The sequence below is a fragment of the Heptranchias perlo genome, chromosome 2, assembly GCF_035084215.1.
Source record: "Heptranchias perlo isolate sHepPer1 chromosome 2, sHepPer1.hap1, whole genome shotgun sequence".
Lineage (NCBI taxonomy): Eukaryota > Metazoa > Chordata > Chondrichthyes > Hexanchiformes > Hexanchidae > Heptranchias > Heptranchias perlo.
In genome coordinates, this window is record NC_090326.1 from 148,914,044 (window position 1) to 148,931,612 (window position 17,569).

A 17,569-nucleotide genomic window follows, 5' to 3' on the forward strand; every position below is an offset into this window, starting at 1 on the left:
GTTTAAGCAGGGAGTGTTTCCCCTAGGATGGGAAACACGCTCTGGTTAGTCCAAAATCCGAATCCTCCTAAAATCTTCAACTAATGAGGTCTGTAAATGACCTCAAGTACCCAGATAATGATCTTAAGTGGGATCCCGCCGGCTTTGATTGCCGGTGGGTGTCCCGCATGCAGAGGCTGCGCGCGCACCGATTCACATCATTGGGGAACACGGAAGTGGGCGGGTTGGAGCCGGGCTCCGGACCCGCTCCGGGAATCCCCAATTTTAGGAGCCCCCTCCACCATGAGCGCACCTGCTCGGCCATCCGAAAATTGACCCCATAATATCAGTCCCAGAATATGACCAGGAATTCAATAGGGTGTCGGAGCCGAGCTCTACTGAAAATGATAGCAATGATAATGTGCATGAAACCATGTTATTTATCTTGGAGTATGTGTTTAGAACTAGAGCATATGAGATTTAGTGAGACTTGAAGAACTTTATCTTTCCTTCAGATTTGTCAATTGTTTGAATAGATTGCTAAATAAAGCAGGTAATAGTGTCAAAAACACCTTTTTTGTTTTTAAAAAACGCCACTGAATATTTGGTTAGGAACAGGATTGAGAGTTTGTATTTTTGGTGTGTTTTTTGAAAAAAGAATAAAATCAAGAAGAAATGAATGCTGTGTGGAGTATTATGGTTCCTGAGTTGTTGGAACCATGGAAATTTCAGGTCTAAGAAACAAATAGTCAAGAATATCTAATCTATAAGATTAGACATTTTGGGGTTTTGCTTGATTCACCTTAACTACTGTTTGGCAATACAGGGAAAGTGTGCCAGACCTTTGCTCAGGAGATTATCAGGTTTGGGTAATTCTGTGTTATGCACTGACCATTAACTTACCTTGCTCGTCTGTTAATCTCATTATGAAAATATCACTGGGTGAGATTAGCCCCATTTGCATTTTAATAACTTATTCCTCTGACCCAAAAATTCTTGGAATTCATGTGATGAAAAAGTGCAGGCAGCAGCTTGTATGTTCTGTCCCAAAACGCTGGCACTACCGTGGCACATGTGTATATTAAGACCGATGGGGCAATTTTGAAGTTTTGTGAGATGGCTGTGTTGGGACCAAATTATGCAGTGCAATGGTAGTTGCATGGCAGTCCAAATGGATTATAGGATACATAAAATAATATCTGTGCCATGGTTTATGTGGCATAAATTTTGGCTTCTGAGCAACAGGAAAGATTTTAATAGGTTTGTAGATCTCTCCGATATACACTGCACTCTCAGATCATGTATAACATGGGCCAGGTGCCAAGTTTCATCCAAATTTGCCTCAACAGCATGCGCTTTAAACGTTCCAACTGTAGCTTCCTTATATATACCAATGCAAGGGAAGTTGTAAGCTGTTTGCTTAAAATACTGTATTGTATACATTCCACTTTTAAACAAATAGTTGAATATTTCTGGGAAATTTTACTTTTACCGCTGGATGGGTTTGGTGTGATCCTTCGTCTTTGAAAATAGGTTAGAAACTTCTCAGGTTTGACAAATTTATTAGTTTTTTGAGGATGTAGATAGCAGGGTAGATAAAGGGGAACCAGTGGATGTGGTATATTTGGATTTTCAAAAGGCATTCGATAAGGTTCCACATAAAAGGTTGTTACGCAATTCGTGGGGTTGGGGGTAATATATTCGCATAGATAGAGGATTGGTTAACGGACAGGAAACAGTGAATAGGGATAAATGGGTAATTTTCAGGTTGGCAGGCTGTAACTAGTGGGGTGCTGCAAGGATTGGTGCTTGGGCCTCAGCTATTTTCAATCTATATTAATGACTTAGATGAAGGGACCGAGTGTAATGTATCCAAATTTGCTGATGATACAAAGGTAGATGGGAAAGTAAGCTGTGAGGAGAACACAGTGAGTCTGCAAAGGGATATAGACAGGTTATGTGAGTGGGCGAGAAGGTGGCAGATGGATTATGAATGAGGGGAAATGTGAGGTTATTCACTTTGGTAGGAAGAATAGAAAAACAGAATATTTTTTTAAATGGTGAGAATCTATTAAATGTTGGTGTTCAGCGAGATTTGGGTGTCCTTGTACAAGAAACCCAAAAATTTAGCATGCAGGTACAGCAAGCAATTAGAAAAGCAAATGGCTTGTTGGCCTTTATTGCAAGGGGGTTGGAGTACAAGAGTACGGAAGTCTTACTACAATTGTACAGGGCTTTGGTGAGACCTCACCTGGAGTATTGTGTACAGTTTTGGTCTCCATATCGAAGGAAGGATATACATGCCTTCGAGGCGGTGCAACGAAGGTTCACTCAATTGTTTCCTGGGATGAGAGGGTTGTCCTGGGGTGAGATTGGGTGGAATGGGCCTCTACTCTCTGGAGTTTAGAAGAATGAGAGGTGATCTCACGAAACGTATAAGATTCTGAGAGGGCTTGACAGAGTAGATGCTAAGAGGTTATTTCCCCCTGGCTGGAGAGTCTAGAACTAGGGGGCATGCTCGCAGGATAAGGGGTCGGCCATTTAAGACTGAGATGAGGAGGAATTTCTTCACTCAGAGGGTTGTGAATTTTTGGAATTCTCTACCCCAGAAGGCTGTGGATGCTGAGTCATTGAATATATTCAAGGCTGAGATAGATAGATTTTTGAACTCTCGGGGAATCAAGGGATATGGGGATCGGGCAAGAAAGTGGAGCTGAGGTTGAAGATCAGCCATGATCTGATTGAATGGCGGAGCAGGCTCGAGGAGCCTTATGGCCTACTCCTGCTCCTATTTCTTCTGCTTTTATGTAGGCAACGTCTTCCTCAAGAATTACATCACATGATTTGGGCGAGGGGGTGGAAGTTGATCTAAATAGACTCTTGGAGATGATTTGTTATGAATTTAGTTTCTCCCTTGTAACACTTTGGTGAGGAGGGCACGTGAGCCTTAAATAGTTTGTTAAAGTGTTCTGCATTGCAAAACATAAAATAGCAAGTGATAAAGTAATGGAACTCCTCAATTGCATATTAAACGTTGGAAATAACTGTTCTGTTTGTGTTTTACAGTTTTATATACCTATATTCAATTAAAATTTTTGGAGCATTCCAGTATATATTGTATTTTTGTCTAATCTTGTCTTTTCTTTTTGTAAGAGCGACGTAAGAAAGCTTCTGCATGGGAAAGAAATTTGGTTTATCCTGTTGTCATGCTGATATTACTGTCTGAAACGGTAAGCTGTTTTTATTTAAAATTATTCCATTTAGTGGAAGCGTTGGTTTGTTCCCAGTTATTTTTGAATTCAGTTGTACATTACCAATGGTATAGCTTTCAAACTCTCAATCTCATCTATTCCAAAATAAATGAAGAACAATAATTTTCAGTTGAAGGAAAGATGAAACATCCTTGGTGCAGTACTGCACCAATGTTAGCTTCAGCAAAAACTGCATAACTGTGGAGGGTCAAGTGGGGGGTCTTTTATAACCCTGCAAATAGCTGAGTTTAGAAAAAGGATAGCTTTGGGAAGGTAGAATGATGAATAAACAATTTTTTGCATCTTAAGTAATATACTGTGGCAAGTAGTGGAAAATTAAATATTGTATAATGCAAATAAGCAAAGAGGTTTTGGGGAGGCAGAACAAATAGTTGCATCTTAAGCATGTTTTCTTAAGTATTAGGTCAATAATGTTGTAAGTATTTTTATGAACACTATCTTTCAGTGTCACTTACATTGCAATACTTTGCATCTTGTGTCAGTAAGATATCTAACTTCAATAATTTTTGCTGTATTACCGTAATGGGCAAACTGTTGCATTTAGCCAGCTGTGGAACAGCTGCAAGCATCAGAAACTGTATTCTAGGTCCTGAATTATGTGGGACCAATGCTATGGGATGTGTTTATTTTTTTTAAACTTTCCCCTTTCCTAACTCAAGGGCACCAAGGGAAAATTGTAGCATGCCAACAGCTGAGATCAAATAACTCAGGATAGAACTGGATTCAAATCGTATCCTCCTCATCTGTATCACTCAGTACAACACTGAGTGGTACAATTTATCTATTAAGTCGTCACTTTTTTGCCACATTTAGTGCTTTTATTTTTCATTGGTTTGATTTTTGCTAGTGGCTGATCCGTGCCTAGCTATTTTTAAAATTATTTTTTGCCACCACCAAAACCAGTTGGTGTTATAGCAAGACTGAGGCTTAAAATAACAGTTTGAAAACTGGAGTGTGCTATTATCATGGTATGAATGCCCCTAATGATGTTTTGATAATAAGTGGAATGATGACCAAGGGTTTGCAAGCTTCTCTCTGGCTGGACAGTTTGCATTGAATTTCAGCCACACTGACCAGTTGGCAGGATCAAAATAATTACAAGATAATTATATGTAAATTGTCAAAATAAAAATGTGATTTTCTGTTGAAAATTGTGGTGTCCAGTTGCAGTAGTTACATTTTTCATCCTTCAGGTTCAGTTATCAGAAAAGTTAAATTGTTCTTACAATTCAAGTAAAAATGGCTTGTCTGCTCCTCAGTATGAAACTCATTGAATTAGCACCTATGAATTAAAGATGGAAAGGAAAAGACACAAATGTACAATTTGAAATAAAAACCAAAAGTAGAAAATTAAAGTAAAATTAACATTTTTGGTAGAAAATCTTTGTCAGCATTCCTACAAATCAAACCTTCTTTCATTATAATTTACTAGCATCAGCTTAGCAAGAATCCTTAATTTTATTCTCTGAATTTAGTATGTGTGAAGGGTGGTTTAGATTAATTTAAGAAGCTGGAAGTTGGCTGTATTCCTATGGTATTACCGGATTCAATGTTGAAAAAGATGGAAACTGTAAATAAAAGGAATCTTATTTTATATTAAGCTTTGTTACCTAGATTATTACATGATGAAAAATAATTAATATTGTAAAATGTTTTACAACTTGGTGTGATATTCTCCAGTTTTGTTTCTGTAAGGAATTAAAGCTACATCATATTTCACTGTAATGAAGAAATTTCACTGTAATGAACTATGAAAAGATTGGATTTATAAATTTAAAATTTGTCACATTTTACTGGCAAAATCAAATTTTACTTCATCACAATGTGAACTCTCTTATAGTATAAATAATCCACATTTAGTGCAGGGAGGAAATCTGTAAAATGCATCAATTTTTTACACACATTTACTTACGATCAAATTATGTCTTACAGACAATCTCTGTCCTCTTGGTTGCTTTCAATATATTGGCTCTGTTGGTGGATGAAACTGCAATGCCAAAGGGATCACAGGTAATGACTGACCGCCCTTCCTTCTGTTTTAAAGACTGTCCTCTTAAAATCTGTGTATTTGGGTATTGTATAGATGGGTTTTTTTCCTTTAACTACAACTTTTGATTTACCTTTTCTTCAGCCTTGTAGCATCCTGTACCGTGGCCTTTCAACTAGGTTCTTGCCAAAAAATAAATCCAGGATTTAAAAAAAAATACAAAGTGATGTATAATATTAAATATGAATACTCAGGTGATTTTTTTTTGTATAAAGTGTATTCATTATATGGTTCAATGATACAGCTGCTGTATGATCAGACTGAGTTTCATGCATTCAAGCGTGCAGGGTTGCAGACAGTAACTTAACGATGCAAACCCTAGGTCAGCCAGCAGGGAGAACTCACAATACACTGACAGTTTGTGAGAGGAAGCTTCACTCTGCTGAGCTGTGAAGTCAGAGTGATAAAAGTAAACAACAGTGTGACTCCCTACCATCAAGCTGGCTTAAGAATTGTTTTAAACTCCTGCACATTTGAATTTACCAGCTGAATAATTAAGTTATTTTTTGGAATTAAGGTTTTCAATTTCTGTAACCAGTTCCCATTTATATCTACTGCTTTAGCAAGACAAAAGGGGGAGAAGAAACTGGTATGATTTCCTAATATCTTCTTGCTGACTAGAAAGAAGAACAAACTTGCATTTATATACCACCTTTCATGACCTCAAGACATCCCAAAGAGCTTTACAGCCAATTAAGTACTTTTGAAGAATAGTCACTGTTGTAATGTAGGAAATCTAAAACACGTGCACCTAGATAACAGTAAAAGAGATTGGATCCTTCTGAACTGGTTACCACAGTCAGCTTAGAAAGAACTTGCATTTAGAGAATGCTTCTCACGTCCTCAGGACGTCCCAAAACACTGCACAGCCGATAAAGTACTTTTGAATTGTAGTCACTATTATAATGTAGGAAAACACAGCTGCCAATTTGTGCATAGCAAAGTTCCAAAAACGGCAGCGAGATAAATGATCAGATGATCTGTTGGTTGAGGGATAAATGTTGGCCAGGCCAGCTTAGTAACAATATTCTTGTTTGACTAATATTGAAAGTTCCATCCACAATTTGTTGGTGTGAGCACTGCAAATCTTCAAATGCTTTCTGCTTTGGTAGTGTTGGAGAGAAAAAGAGCACAAGAGCATCTGTCCATCTATTTTAAAAAATCTTGCACATGGCATGGACTTCCTGTCCACAAATGTTCTGTCTGGTAATAACACTTTTGATGTGTAGTATTTACTATTTTTAAAAGAACTGGATTTTGAAAGCAAAAAAAGCCTCGTTTATTGCTGTGTTTTGCATTTTAATTACTGATACCTGTGAGAGACGGAGATAAACATAGAAATAAACTTCTAGAAACCAATCACTGAATATCAAATTTAATGTTTTCAGCAATCTCTTGAAGTTACAAAACGGTGCTGCCAAGATGTCCTCCCCTTCCCCACACTGCTGACAGACACCAAGAATCTACCAATGAGCCAAATCCCACAGTCCACCCCCAGATCTGCCAAGCCTTGGGTCCTTCCCCTGCACAGTGATGCAAAACCAAAGGATTCCCCCTTGCTGCCAAACTCCAGGACTTTTACCTATGTCCAGGGCTATCCTGCAGTGCTGAAAAAACACAAGATCACTCTGTAGCTGAACCCCACTCCCTCAACCCAGGTGTCTACCTCCAATATGTTGCATACCATCTTGCTGTGTATTTTCAGCTTTAAAACTAGTAAGGGATTAAAAAAAATCTATACATGGCTGTAAATACATACATATTATAGTAAACACCACTCATTTAGGATCTGACAGAGTTGTCGAATTCAATCCCCAAAGCAACAGTAAAATCCTACGATACCATTTCATGCAGATGGAATTTGACTTAGTCTTTGTAAATCAGTAGCTCTGATGTTATCTACTACATGGCATAATTGTTCTAAAACAGCATGTGCTCCGACTCACCGTGAGCAACACTGCAGGGGATCTATTATATCACTTTAAGGTTGAGTATTGACAAACTGTATCGAAAAAAAGTTTTGCATGGAATTCAATTTGGCAGTTTTGTGGAAGGTAAATTACGGACAAAAAAAAACTTGCTGCAGTAGTAATTATTGTCAATTTAAAAGTATGGATTTATTGTCTGCTAAAAATTCTTAAGCACTTGCAAAAATTTAGCAAGGCTATGTAGTACTCAAATACATTCAACTTTGTCCAAATGTGATTGAGTTCATAATCCTTGACAACTTCAATACCTGGTTACTTCATACCATAATGATGTATAGAAATCAAATAATGTTGAACAATGCAGCAAGGATGTGAAGGCCTTAGAGAGGGTGCAGAAGAGATTTACTAGAACGGTACCACGGATGAGCGACTTCAGTTCCGTGGATAGACTGGAGAAACTGGGTTGTTCTCCTTAGAGCAGAGAAGATTGAGAGAGGTATTTGATAGAGGTATTTAAAATCATGAAGGGTCTAGACAAAGTAGATAGAATCTGTTCCCATTGGTGGAAGGGTCAAGAACCAGAGGACATAGATTTAAGGTGATTGGCAAAAGAACCAAGGCGATATGAGAAAAAAAATTTTTGCACAGCGAGTCGTTAGGATCTGGAATGCACTGCCCATGGGTGTGGTGGAGGCAGATTAAATCATGGCCTTCAAAGGGGAATTGGATAAATACTTGAAAGAATGAGGTTTTAAAATCATAATTTAATACTTCATCCATCAGATTTTCTTCAATACCATCTTTTGTGTTCAACTTGATAATCCACAGGAGGGAAACAAACAGCAGGTCAAAGGTTACAAAGAGACAGAAGACGTCGGAGATGGTCCCAACAAACCATAAACATAAAAATAGGAATAGGCCGTTTAGGCCCTTGAGCCATTCAGTTAGGTCATGGCTGATCTGTACCTCAACTCCATTTACGCACATTTGATCCATATCCTTGATACCCTTACCTAATACAAATCTGTTGATCTCAGTCATGAAAATTTCAATCGACACCGCCCTCCCAACGTTCTTGATTTCCCCCTACCAAAGGAAATCGTTTCTCTGTATCTACCCTATCGAATCCTTTTATCATTTTAAAGCCCTCGATTAGATCGCCCTCAATCTTCTAAACTCTGAGAATACAAGCCAAGTTTATGCAACCTGTCCTTATAATTTAATTCAGCTGAATCTGTGCAGTACCCTCCAATAATTGGAGGAAGGAACTAAATGGTGTGTTTTAGGGAAAATCTTGTAGATTGGGGTTATTGTGGATAAATTTATGAATTCATGCATTGCGTAGCTGAGGTTGAAGAAAGGCAAATAAGGTGTTATGTTGTATCGATAGAGGAATATTGTGTGTAATTCTATTAATCTAATTACGGAAAACATGTCATTGCCAGCAATGAAGATGATTCCAAATTTCAGGAATTTATGGTTTGAGGAAAGGTTGTACATGCTTTCCTTGGAAAAGGGGAGTCTGCGAGGTTATGTAATTGAATTTTTTTAAGTTATGAAAGCAATTGACAAAATTGACTTCGGCAAATTGTTCAGTGTGGTGAAGTTTTCAATTAATGGGGAGAGAATCTAAAATTCCTAAATTAGGAATAAGGAGGGAAACTAACTGGGACTTTTTCACTCAAAGGGTAATAGAAGTGTTGAATGAGTTACTAGGATAGAACATTGAAACAGTCAGTTTAAATGGGTTCAAGTGTCATTGCTGGGGAAAAAAAAAGAATTCATGTATGAAAATAGGGCAAGCTTGTTGCCTCTTCCTGTTTATAACACATTATTATTAACTGATTCAATTCAAGCAGTTAATTGCACAGCTCAAGGGTAACTTCTGTAGAAAATGTATGTTACAGAAATGAGTTACATGTTTGATTTTTAAGTATCTTGAAGCAAGTAATACTGTTGTTAACTGCTCAAATGAATTATCATTATCCGTTGTCAGACAGATAATGTACATGAAGGCCAATGTGCATGATATTGAATGCGCAAATATATATTTCAGTTTTATTGGGACCAAGTAAAACTCTTACTGTATTTAATTCCATTTTTGCAAATAGTTTTCTAAGTAAATAGAACAAACCAAAATCGATATTTTAATAAATAACGATAGCTGTAGAAGAATCTGATGCATTTTGGTAATGGTAGAAAAAGAACTACTTAGGAAGCTATTAGATTTAAATTACTTCTGATTGTGCGATTTATGTAGCATATGTGAAGTTGATCCTTTGATACTATTAGTATGACCTAGAGATCGAGGCCAATTTTGAAAGATCCAACTTAACTTTGCAATCTCTGTAGTTTTGTTTTGTTCAACATAATCTCTTATGATTCAAAAGATTGATAAAGAATCATAGAAAGGTTACAGTGTGGAAGGAGGCCATTTGACCCATCGAGACCACGCCGGCTCTATGCAAGAGCAATCCAGCTCGTCCCACTCCCGCACCCTTTCCCCGTAGCCCTGTAAATTTTTTCCATCCAAGTACAATAGTACTTATAGTGCATATAGATGAGAGAGGCCATTCAGCTCATCTCAGCTTAAATTATCCATCTAGAGTAAAGAAAAACCCCTCCATCATATCGCATGATTCTGTGCGGATGAATTACATAGTGTACTGTCTGGTTTTGGTTTTATAGAAAATAAAGGCCAATATCCTAATCTATCGTTTGTATACTTCAAAAATGTGGTTTATTATGTGGTCATGTCTGGAAGTTCGAGTCAAACAAAATGATGCGTCGCAAAATATTTAACTTAAACAATGATTTTGTTTCTGCAAATGTTTTAATGTTTTATTTTAAAGCCTTCTGAAATATTTACTGAATATTCCTTGATAAAAATCAAAACTGTCCCTTTAAAATCTGAAGCTATAGTAAATAGCATTAGAATGGTGAAATTATTTAGAACTTGAGGTTGCTCTGTGGTCTTTTAAATTTTTATGAAATATATGAAAAATACACTGCAAACATAAACTTAAAAAAAAAACATGAGTTGGTAAGATTCAAGCATTTAACACCAGTGCTTTGTTCCATGTTAAATTTTTACCTGATCATTATATAAGACTCTGTTCATTCTTTCATCAGAATTTTAATATGAATCATCATTTTGTACCAAGATCATTGGTTTTGTTCAGACTGGCCTTTTCTGTTTTGTTCAAATGATTTTTTTTTTGTAGTCTGTATTTAGGCAGTAAGCATGAGAGCATGCACATGATCAAACGGTTGTGGCAGAGCAACGAATCATGAAGCAGCTTGTTCTTTTAAGCTGAATCTCTTACGTGTATTCAAGACACAGTACAACACGCATTGCACATTGATCAAGTGGCGCAGGAAACAAAAAGAGGCATGTATTCTAAGTTTATGACTCAAAGTGGTATTTGTTGACTTGATAAGGATGGCAAAGTGCCAGTCAAGATACACTGTATCAAGCCAAGAAATCCTGTTTTGAACTCTTATGCCTTCTTTATAGTAGCAAATAGGAGGAATCAATGAAAAAGTTTGAATGGCATGGCTTCTGTTTGCTACTATAAATCTAGGGAAGCAAAAAGCCAAGGATATTGGAGTTGAAAAAAAATTACCTTTTTTGGTTGATTCCAGGAAATCTGGGGGAGGATGCACCATTGACTGTTAGTTAAGTGAGTAGCTAAGCCATACAGATCAGGGATGTACCAGGTTTGATTCCTGGTCTGTGCTCACTTTGCAGATCTCAGCCAGGGCAGTGGTGAGGTGTTGTAGTTAGCCTCTTAGTTAGGGAGGAAACAATAGTTTAGGGTTCCCACTTCTGATTGCTATCTGTCCTGGAATTGGACATCTGTGGAACTCATGACGTTGAGATCATCTGTGATTCCCTTCAGTCAAATAGCCTACTGATGCTTGTACTTTGTGCATAAAAATATTGAGGAAAAAGGACCAAATACAAAAAAAAGTATGCTATACAGGAAAGTCTAATTTATATTATAGTACTGATATTATTAAAGTTCTGGTACTAAAAGCCCATGGGATCCAAGGGAAAGTGGCACGTTGGATCCAAAATTGGCTCAGTGGCAGGAAGCAAAGGATAATGGTTGCCGGGTGTTTTTGCGACTGGAAGGCTGTTTCCAGTGGGGTTCTGCAGGGCTCAGTACTACGTCCCTTGCTTTTTGTGGTATATATTAATGATTTGGACTTAAATATTGGGGGCATGATTAAGAAGTTTGCGGATGATACAAAAATTGGCTGCGTGGTTGATAGGAGGAAAGTTGTAGACTGCAGGAAGATATCAATGGATATGCAGAAAAGTGGCAAATGGAATTCAATCCACAGAAGTGTGAGGTAATACATTTGGGGAGGTCAAACAAGGCAAGGGAAAGCACAATAAATGGGAGGATACTGAGAGATGTAGAGGAAGTGAGGGACCTTGGAGTGCATGTCCACAGATCCCTGAAGGTAGCAGGACAGGTAGATAAGGTGGTTAAGAAGGCATATGGAATACTTTGCTTTATTAGCAGAGGCATAGAATATAAGACCAGGGAGGTTATGCTGGAACTGTATTAAACTCTAGTTAGGCTACAGCTTGAGTACTGCGTACAGTTGTGGCCATCACATTACAGGAAGGATGTAATTGCACTAGAGAGGGTACAGAGAAGGTTTATGAGGATGTTGCCTGTACTGGAGAATTTTAGCTATGAGGAAAAATTGGATAGGCTGGGGTTGTTTTCTTTTGGAACAGAGGAGGCTGAGGGGTGATTTAATTGAAGTGTACAAAATTATGAGGGGCCTATTTCCCCCACCAGAGAGGTCAGTAACCAGGAGGCATGGATTCAAAGTAATTGGTAGAAGGATTAGAGGGGAGCTGATGAAAATTTTTTTTCACCCAAAGGGTGGGTAGGGGTCTGGAGCTCACTGTCTGAAAGGGTGGTTGAGGCAGAAACCCTCAACTCATTTAAAAAGTATGCACCTGAAGTGCCATAACCTACAAGGCTACGGACCAAGTGTTGGAAAGTGGGATTAGGCTGGGTGGCTCATTTTCGGCTGGCACGGACCAAATGACGGCTTCCTGTGCCATAAATTTTCTATGATTCTGTGATAAAGCTGAACAAATTTATATTTTTCTGGTAACAACTTCAGCAGATACATAAGAAAACCAAGAGTGAGAATCCTACTCCATCAGAGCCCATGTGATATTTATTCTACCACCCCAATTCACCGTTAACACCTGTTAATCCACTACATCAAAGAACACCAAATCTCTTTCCCCTCCCCCAAAAGAAATGCTGTTAATACCTCTAAAACCCACACTAAACAGATTTCAACCCAGCTTCCTTTCTAAAGTGCAAATTGGCCCCAAATCAACAATGAAACGTTGGGATCCTGCAGCTGTAATAGAAAAACTTCATACATTATAGAATGAGAAATATCAGGGAGGAGGTATTGGGCTGCAAGGCTGTAGTTTCATCAGTTTCAGATGATTATTTAAAATTGTGAAAGAGTTTGATAGGGTAGAAGTAGAGAAGATTTTTCAGACTGGAGGAAGGTATACAGTGGTGTTTCCCAGGGGTCGGGACTAGGATCATTGCTTTTTTTTGACATTAATGACTTGGATGTACACGGCTCAATTTCAAAATTTGCAGATGACACAAGACTTGGAAGTGTAGTAAACAGTGAGGAGGGTAGTAACAGACTTCTAGAGGACATAGACAGGATGGCAGATGAAATTTAATGCAGAGAAGTGCAAAGTAATACATTTTGGCAGGAAGAATGAGGAGAGGCAATATAAACTAAATGGTACAATTCTAAAGGGGGTGTAGAGAGATCTGGGGGTATATGTGCACAAATCTTTGAAGGTGGCAGGACAGGTTGAGAAAGTGGTTAAAAAAGCATACAGGATCTTGGGCTTTATAAATAGAGGCATAGGGTACAAAAGCAAGGAAGTTATGTTGAACCTTTATAAAACATTGGTTCAGCCACAACTGGAGTATTATGTCCGATTCTGGGCACCACATTTAAGAAGGATGTGAAGGCCTTAGAGATGGTGCAGAAAAGATTTACTAGAGTAGTTCCAGGGATGAAGGTCTTTAGTTACGTGGATAAACTGGAGAAGCCGGGGTTGTTCTCCTTAGAGCAGAGAAGATTGAAAGGAGATTTGGTAGAACTGTTCAAAATCATGAAGGGTTTAGATAAAGTAAATAAAGAGAAACTGTTCCCATTCGCGGAAGAATCGAGAACCAGAGAACACTGATTTAAGGTGATTGGCAAAAGAACCAAAGGCGACATGAGGAAAAACTTTATTACGCAGTGAGTAGTTATGATCTGGAATGCACTGCCTGAAAGGGTGGTGGAGGAAGATTCAATCATGGCTTTCGAAAAGGAATTGGATAAATACTTGAAGGGAAAAAATTTGCAGAACTACGGGGAAGAGCGCGGTAATGGGACTAAGTGGATTGCTCTTACAAAGAGCTGGCATGGGCTCGATGGGCCGAATGGCCTCCTTCTGTGCTGGAACCATTCTATGATTCTAACTTGTTGGAGGGACCAAAATTAGAGGCCATAAGTAATAAGATAGTCACCAGTAAATCCAATAGGGAAATTCAGGAGAAACTGCTTTACCCAAAGAGTGGTAAGAATGTGGAACACGCTACCACAAGGAGTAGTTGAGGCGAATAGTATAGATGTATTTAAGGGGAAGCGAGATATGCACATGAGGGTGAAAGGAATAGAAGGATATGCTGATATCGTTAGATGAAGTAGGGTGGGAGGAGGCTCGTGTGGAGCATAAACACCGGCATAGACCAGTTGGGCCAAATGGTCTGTTTCTGTGCTGTAGACTCTTTTTTGTAATTATTTGCCTTAGAACTTTTCTCTTACAGACATTCTGGTGGCATTGTTCTATAATGTTTATATTCATCTAGATTGTTGTATTTGGAAAGTCTTAAAAAGCTTAATTCACCCATATTCTTTTTCACATATTCAAACATTCTGACAAGTTCAAAGAATTGAGCATTAATGAAGTTGAAGAATATTACTGTAATGTTACAAAGAAAACAGGTGTTATCTCTATCAAGCCACTAAAATTTTTGTTGGGGAATTTGGAAGTGTTTGAAGATATCACAGTACCTGTGTTTTTTTTTCTTCCTTGTTTAATGAATGCTTTAAAAACTATCAATTTTCTTATCTTTGTGAAAGTTTAGAAAAGTTCATCAATAGAAAGGGACTTGTAAGTATTGAGTTTGTGTGACCTTAATTTCTTTTTGTGCTGTTTTTCAACACAAAATGGTGTATGGTTTCAAAAAGCTAGATTAACACTTCACCTGTTTTTAGTACTGAAGTGTGAAGCACACAAGAAACATGAAAGGAATGGGAGAAATACAAAAATGCAGCTGATAAAATATGGATTGTATTGAACGCTAAATGTTTCATGATAATGAACCTTCGCACAGTCGTGCACAAGCATCAAAACAGCTTTATAAGATCTTTCTCTCCAACTTCTTTGGTGTTTGTTGCAGCATGAAGTGCATTGAATTTACTGCTCTGAAGTGTACAAGGTCACATACAGTGTAAATACCTTTTTTGAGTCTGAATTAGTAAATAACTAGATTGTTGATGGCCGGTTACCAGTAAATATTTTCACCTATTGACTGACTCCTTGCTTTTATGTACAACAAAATGCCTTTTAATCTCTCTGCTTTCTTCCCCCTCCAAAAAAGAAAATCCATTGTTAGTTGTCTTATGATTCTGACTGTGAACACAAACTTGTCAGATTAATAACTTTGTTATCCATTAGATTTTAAACAGACCATGTGATTTCATTTCATTAGCTATGAAGTTTCTGGGAACTGTGTTGTAGGAAAAACTCCCAGGCAGAGAAGAGGATGGTTGGTACAAAAGCTTCTTTATTCAAGCATGCAGGGGAGAACCTTTGGCGTACCGAGGGTCTCTCCCGATTAGACAATTACATCAGGCTTTATACACATCTGGTCCGCTGGCCTTATGCACGTGACCGATTTGGCCCTGCCGACGCCTTGTCCATAGCCATTATAGAGTTTTGCACGTGCTCGAGCAGATGTTTTCCTGTTATCTTAATTGATTTAGTTTCTTACTTCTGGTTTCTTATGGAATACACCCCCCCCCCCCCCCCCCGCTTATCTGGCCTCCAAGGTCTCCATTTATCCAATTATCATTATCGTAGTTCGTTCTTGTTTCATTCTGATTAAACAATTACCATGGTTAGACTGCTAACACTATGCTTCAGTCTGTTTTTGGTCAAGCTTCTCATTATGCCTTGCGGTTCCACAGCCGAGGCTTTATACATTTAAAGATTATATAGCCTTACTCATTGAACTATTCTACCCTATCTACGCATTATAAACCTCCCACTTCAGTCCCTCCTCTTGGCCCCCTTAAACTTAAACGCACTTACTGCCCCCCCCCCCCACCATTGGTGGGTCGAGTTATCAACATCTCCTGTCTATTTTCGTCCAGATTAATCATGTCCAGACTTTTGACCTCCCCGCGCACTTGCCGAGGTACCGTACCAAACCTAATATCCTCAATATCCAATTTACTGTTATCAATCAATTCTCGGGCCAACATATCACAAGCTCGACTCTTGGATTGTGAGTCGATAGACTTTATCACAGCCTCACATAAGGCTTCTATGTCTTCCTGTAATCCCATCCCTTGCATGTCCACTGCGGTAAGTGCATATTCTGTCCCGAGCTGCAAACCATAAACCCGTAGCACTTTCCCTTGCTACCCATGAAGCATAGTCGTTTATGCTTGAAATCTGCAGTGAATTCAAAGCCGAGTTAGCACTGCCAAACAAACCCCCGAAGTCTCCTATACTGTGCTTCCTACACTTGCTTGGAACCTGAACCTCAGGCTATACGATTCTTATAATCCCTAATGAGCTCTTGCATTCTGTGTTCTGCCCACGTGACTGACTCCGGGTGATCACCACATTCAGCCCCCAGTGCTGGAATTAAACCACTTAGATTATAGGCTACCTCCAAGGTGGCCATTGTGACATCATGCAACAATGTTTTTGGGTTTCCTATCCTAATCATGCCATCCTTCAGGGGTAACACTATAACCAGGCACCGTACCAGCTTCTGATAGCCACATGTTGTTAAATCAAAACTTCTTTCGTCGGTACATCCTAACTGGTTGACAACGTCCGTACATGATTTTTGGTAATACTGCCCCTCTAATCCTGGTTCCCATACAAATGGTGCCAAATTAACCCATCCCGCTGTGACCCATACAAATGGTGCCAAATTAACCTATCCCGCCGTGACTCTTACAGTATTAACGACCAGGCCAAGTCTATCCACGGGTAATGGTATTGTCGTTTTACAGTACTACCACCATTGACCTAACCCAATGGTTTCACTGTACACCCCTCGAACTGTTACTTTCCCCTGGGTAATATTCACATCTATCGGTTCCATGGCTCTTGAGTCGATGGATCCGTTGGGATAAATCTTTACTGTGCCCGTTATGCCTCCCTCCATCGTATACATCCACCCAACGGGTTCCCGGTATATGGGTTCTTTGTTGGGCAGGAAGGGGTGGTTAAAGGAATCGTTTGTCTTGGTCAAGGTAAGGTGATTTCACCCTCACAGTTAGGGTCCTGTGGTCTGATCGTTGTCACATTTTCCCACCCTTGGTGCGCTTATACTTGGATGATCGTGACCTTGTCCGCGATTCATACATTAGGCTCCTTCACCCATTATCCTGTCCCTCCCTTCGGAAGTTGTACGTATTGTCCTGGGTAAAGACATGTATTGTTGTTGATGTGCACCTCCCAAACTGCGGTGGTTGGTTGTAGAATGATCATCACTGTAACTATCCAGTGAGTCTCCATTGCGTTACGGGTGTACCTGAAACAAGGTAATTAAGAGAACAGCTGCTAGCCCTCCTGTTGGCAGAAACCGAATGAGTCATATGGTTTCATCTGCGACCAATGTTTCCAACGACTTCCCCCTGGCATTCGCAAACACATACAGGTGTCGCTTGTCATTAAGACCATATGTGGCCCAGTCCATCTTGAGCTGAAACCGGCTTTTCCTGGGCTACTATTCGTGCTGCGGTGAGGGCCGTTCAGTCGCGGGTGGGGAAAGCCTCCACCCATCTGGTAAAATGATCTATTATTACCAGGCAATATGTCTTACCCCTATTCTTGGGTCGTGGCCCCATAAAATCTATTAGTACATTTTTCTCAAGGCCCTTTCGGTTGGGTCTGGTGTCCCGTTTTCACCCTGATCCCTTTCCCATTATTGTGTTGCGCACAAATTGTACATCTCACAATCTTTAGCCAC

The 17,569-nt window shown here is 39.1% G+C and overlaps 1 protein-coding gene across 1 annotated transcript in view; it reads left to right on the forward strand.

The window, feature by feature from the left end:
* lmbr1 (limb development membrane protein 1) overlaps window positions 1-17,569 on the forward strand; it is a 189,594-nt gene that overhangs the window by 131,568 nt on the left and 40,457 nt on the right. Inside the window, exons 11-12 of the mRNA XM_068008238.1 lie at window positions 3,133-3,209; window positions 5,184-5,261. Of these exons, the coding sequence (XP_067864339.1) occupies window positions 3,133-3,209; window positions 5,184-5,261 (155 nt within the window). The remainder of the gene's footprint in view (window positions 1-3,132; window positions 3,210-5,183; window positions 5,262-17,569) is intronic.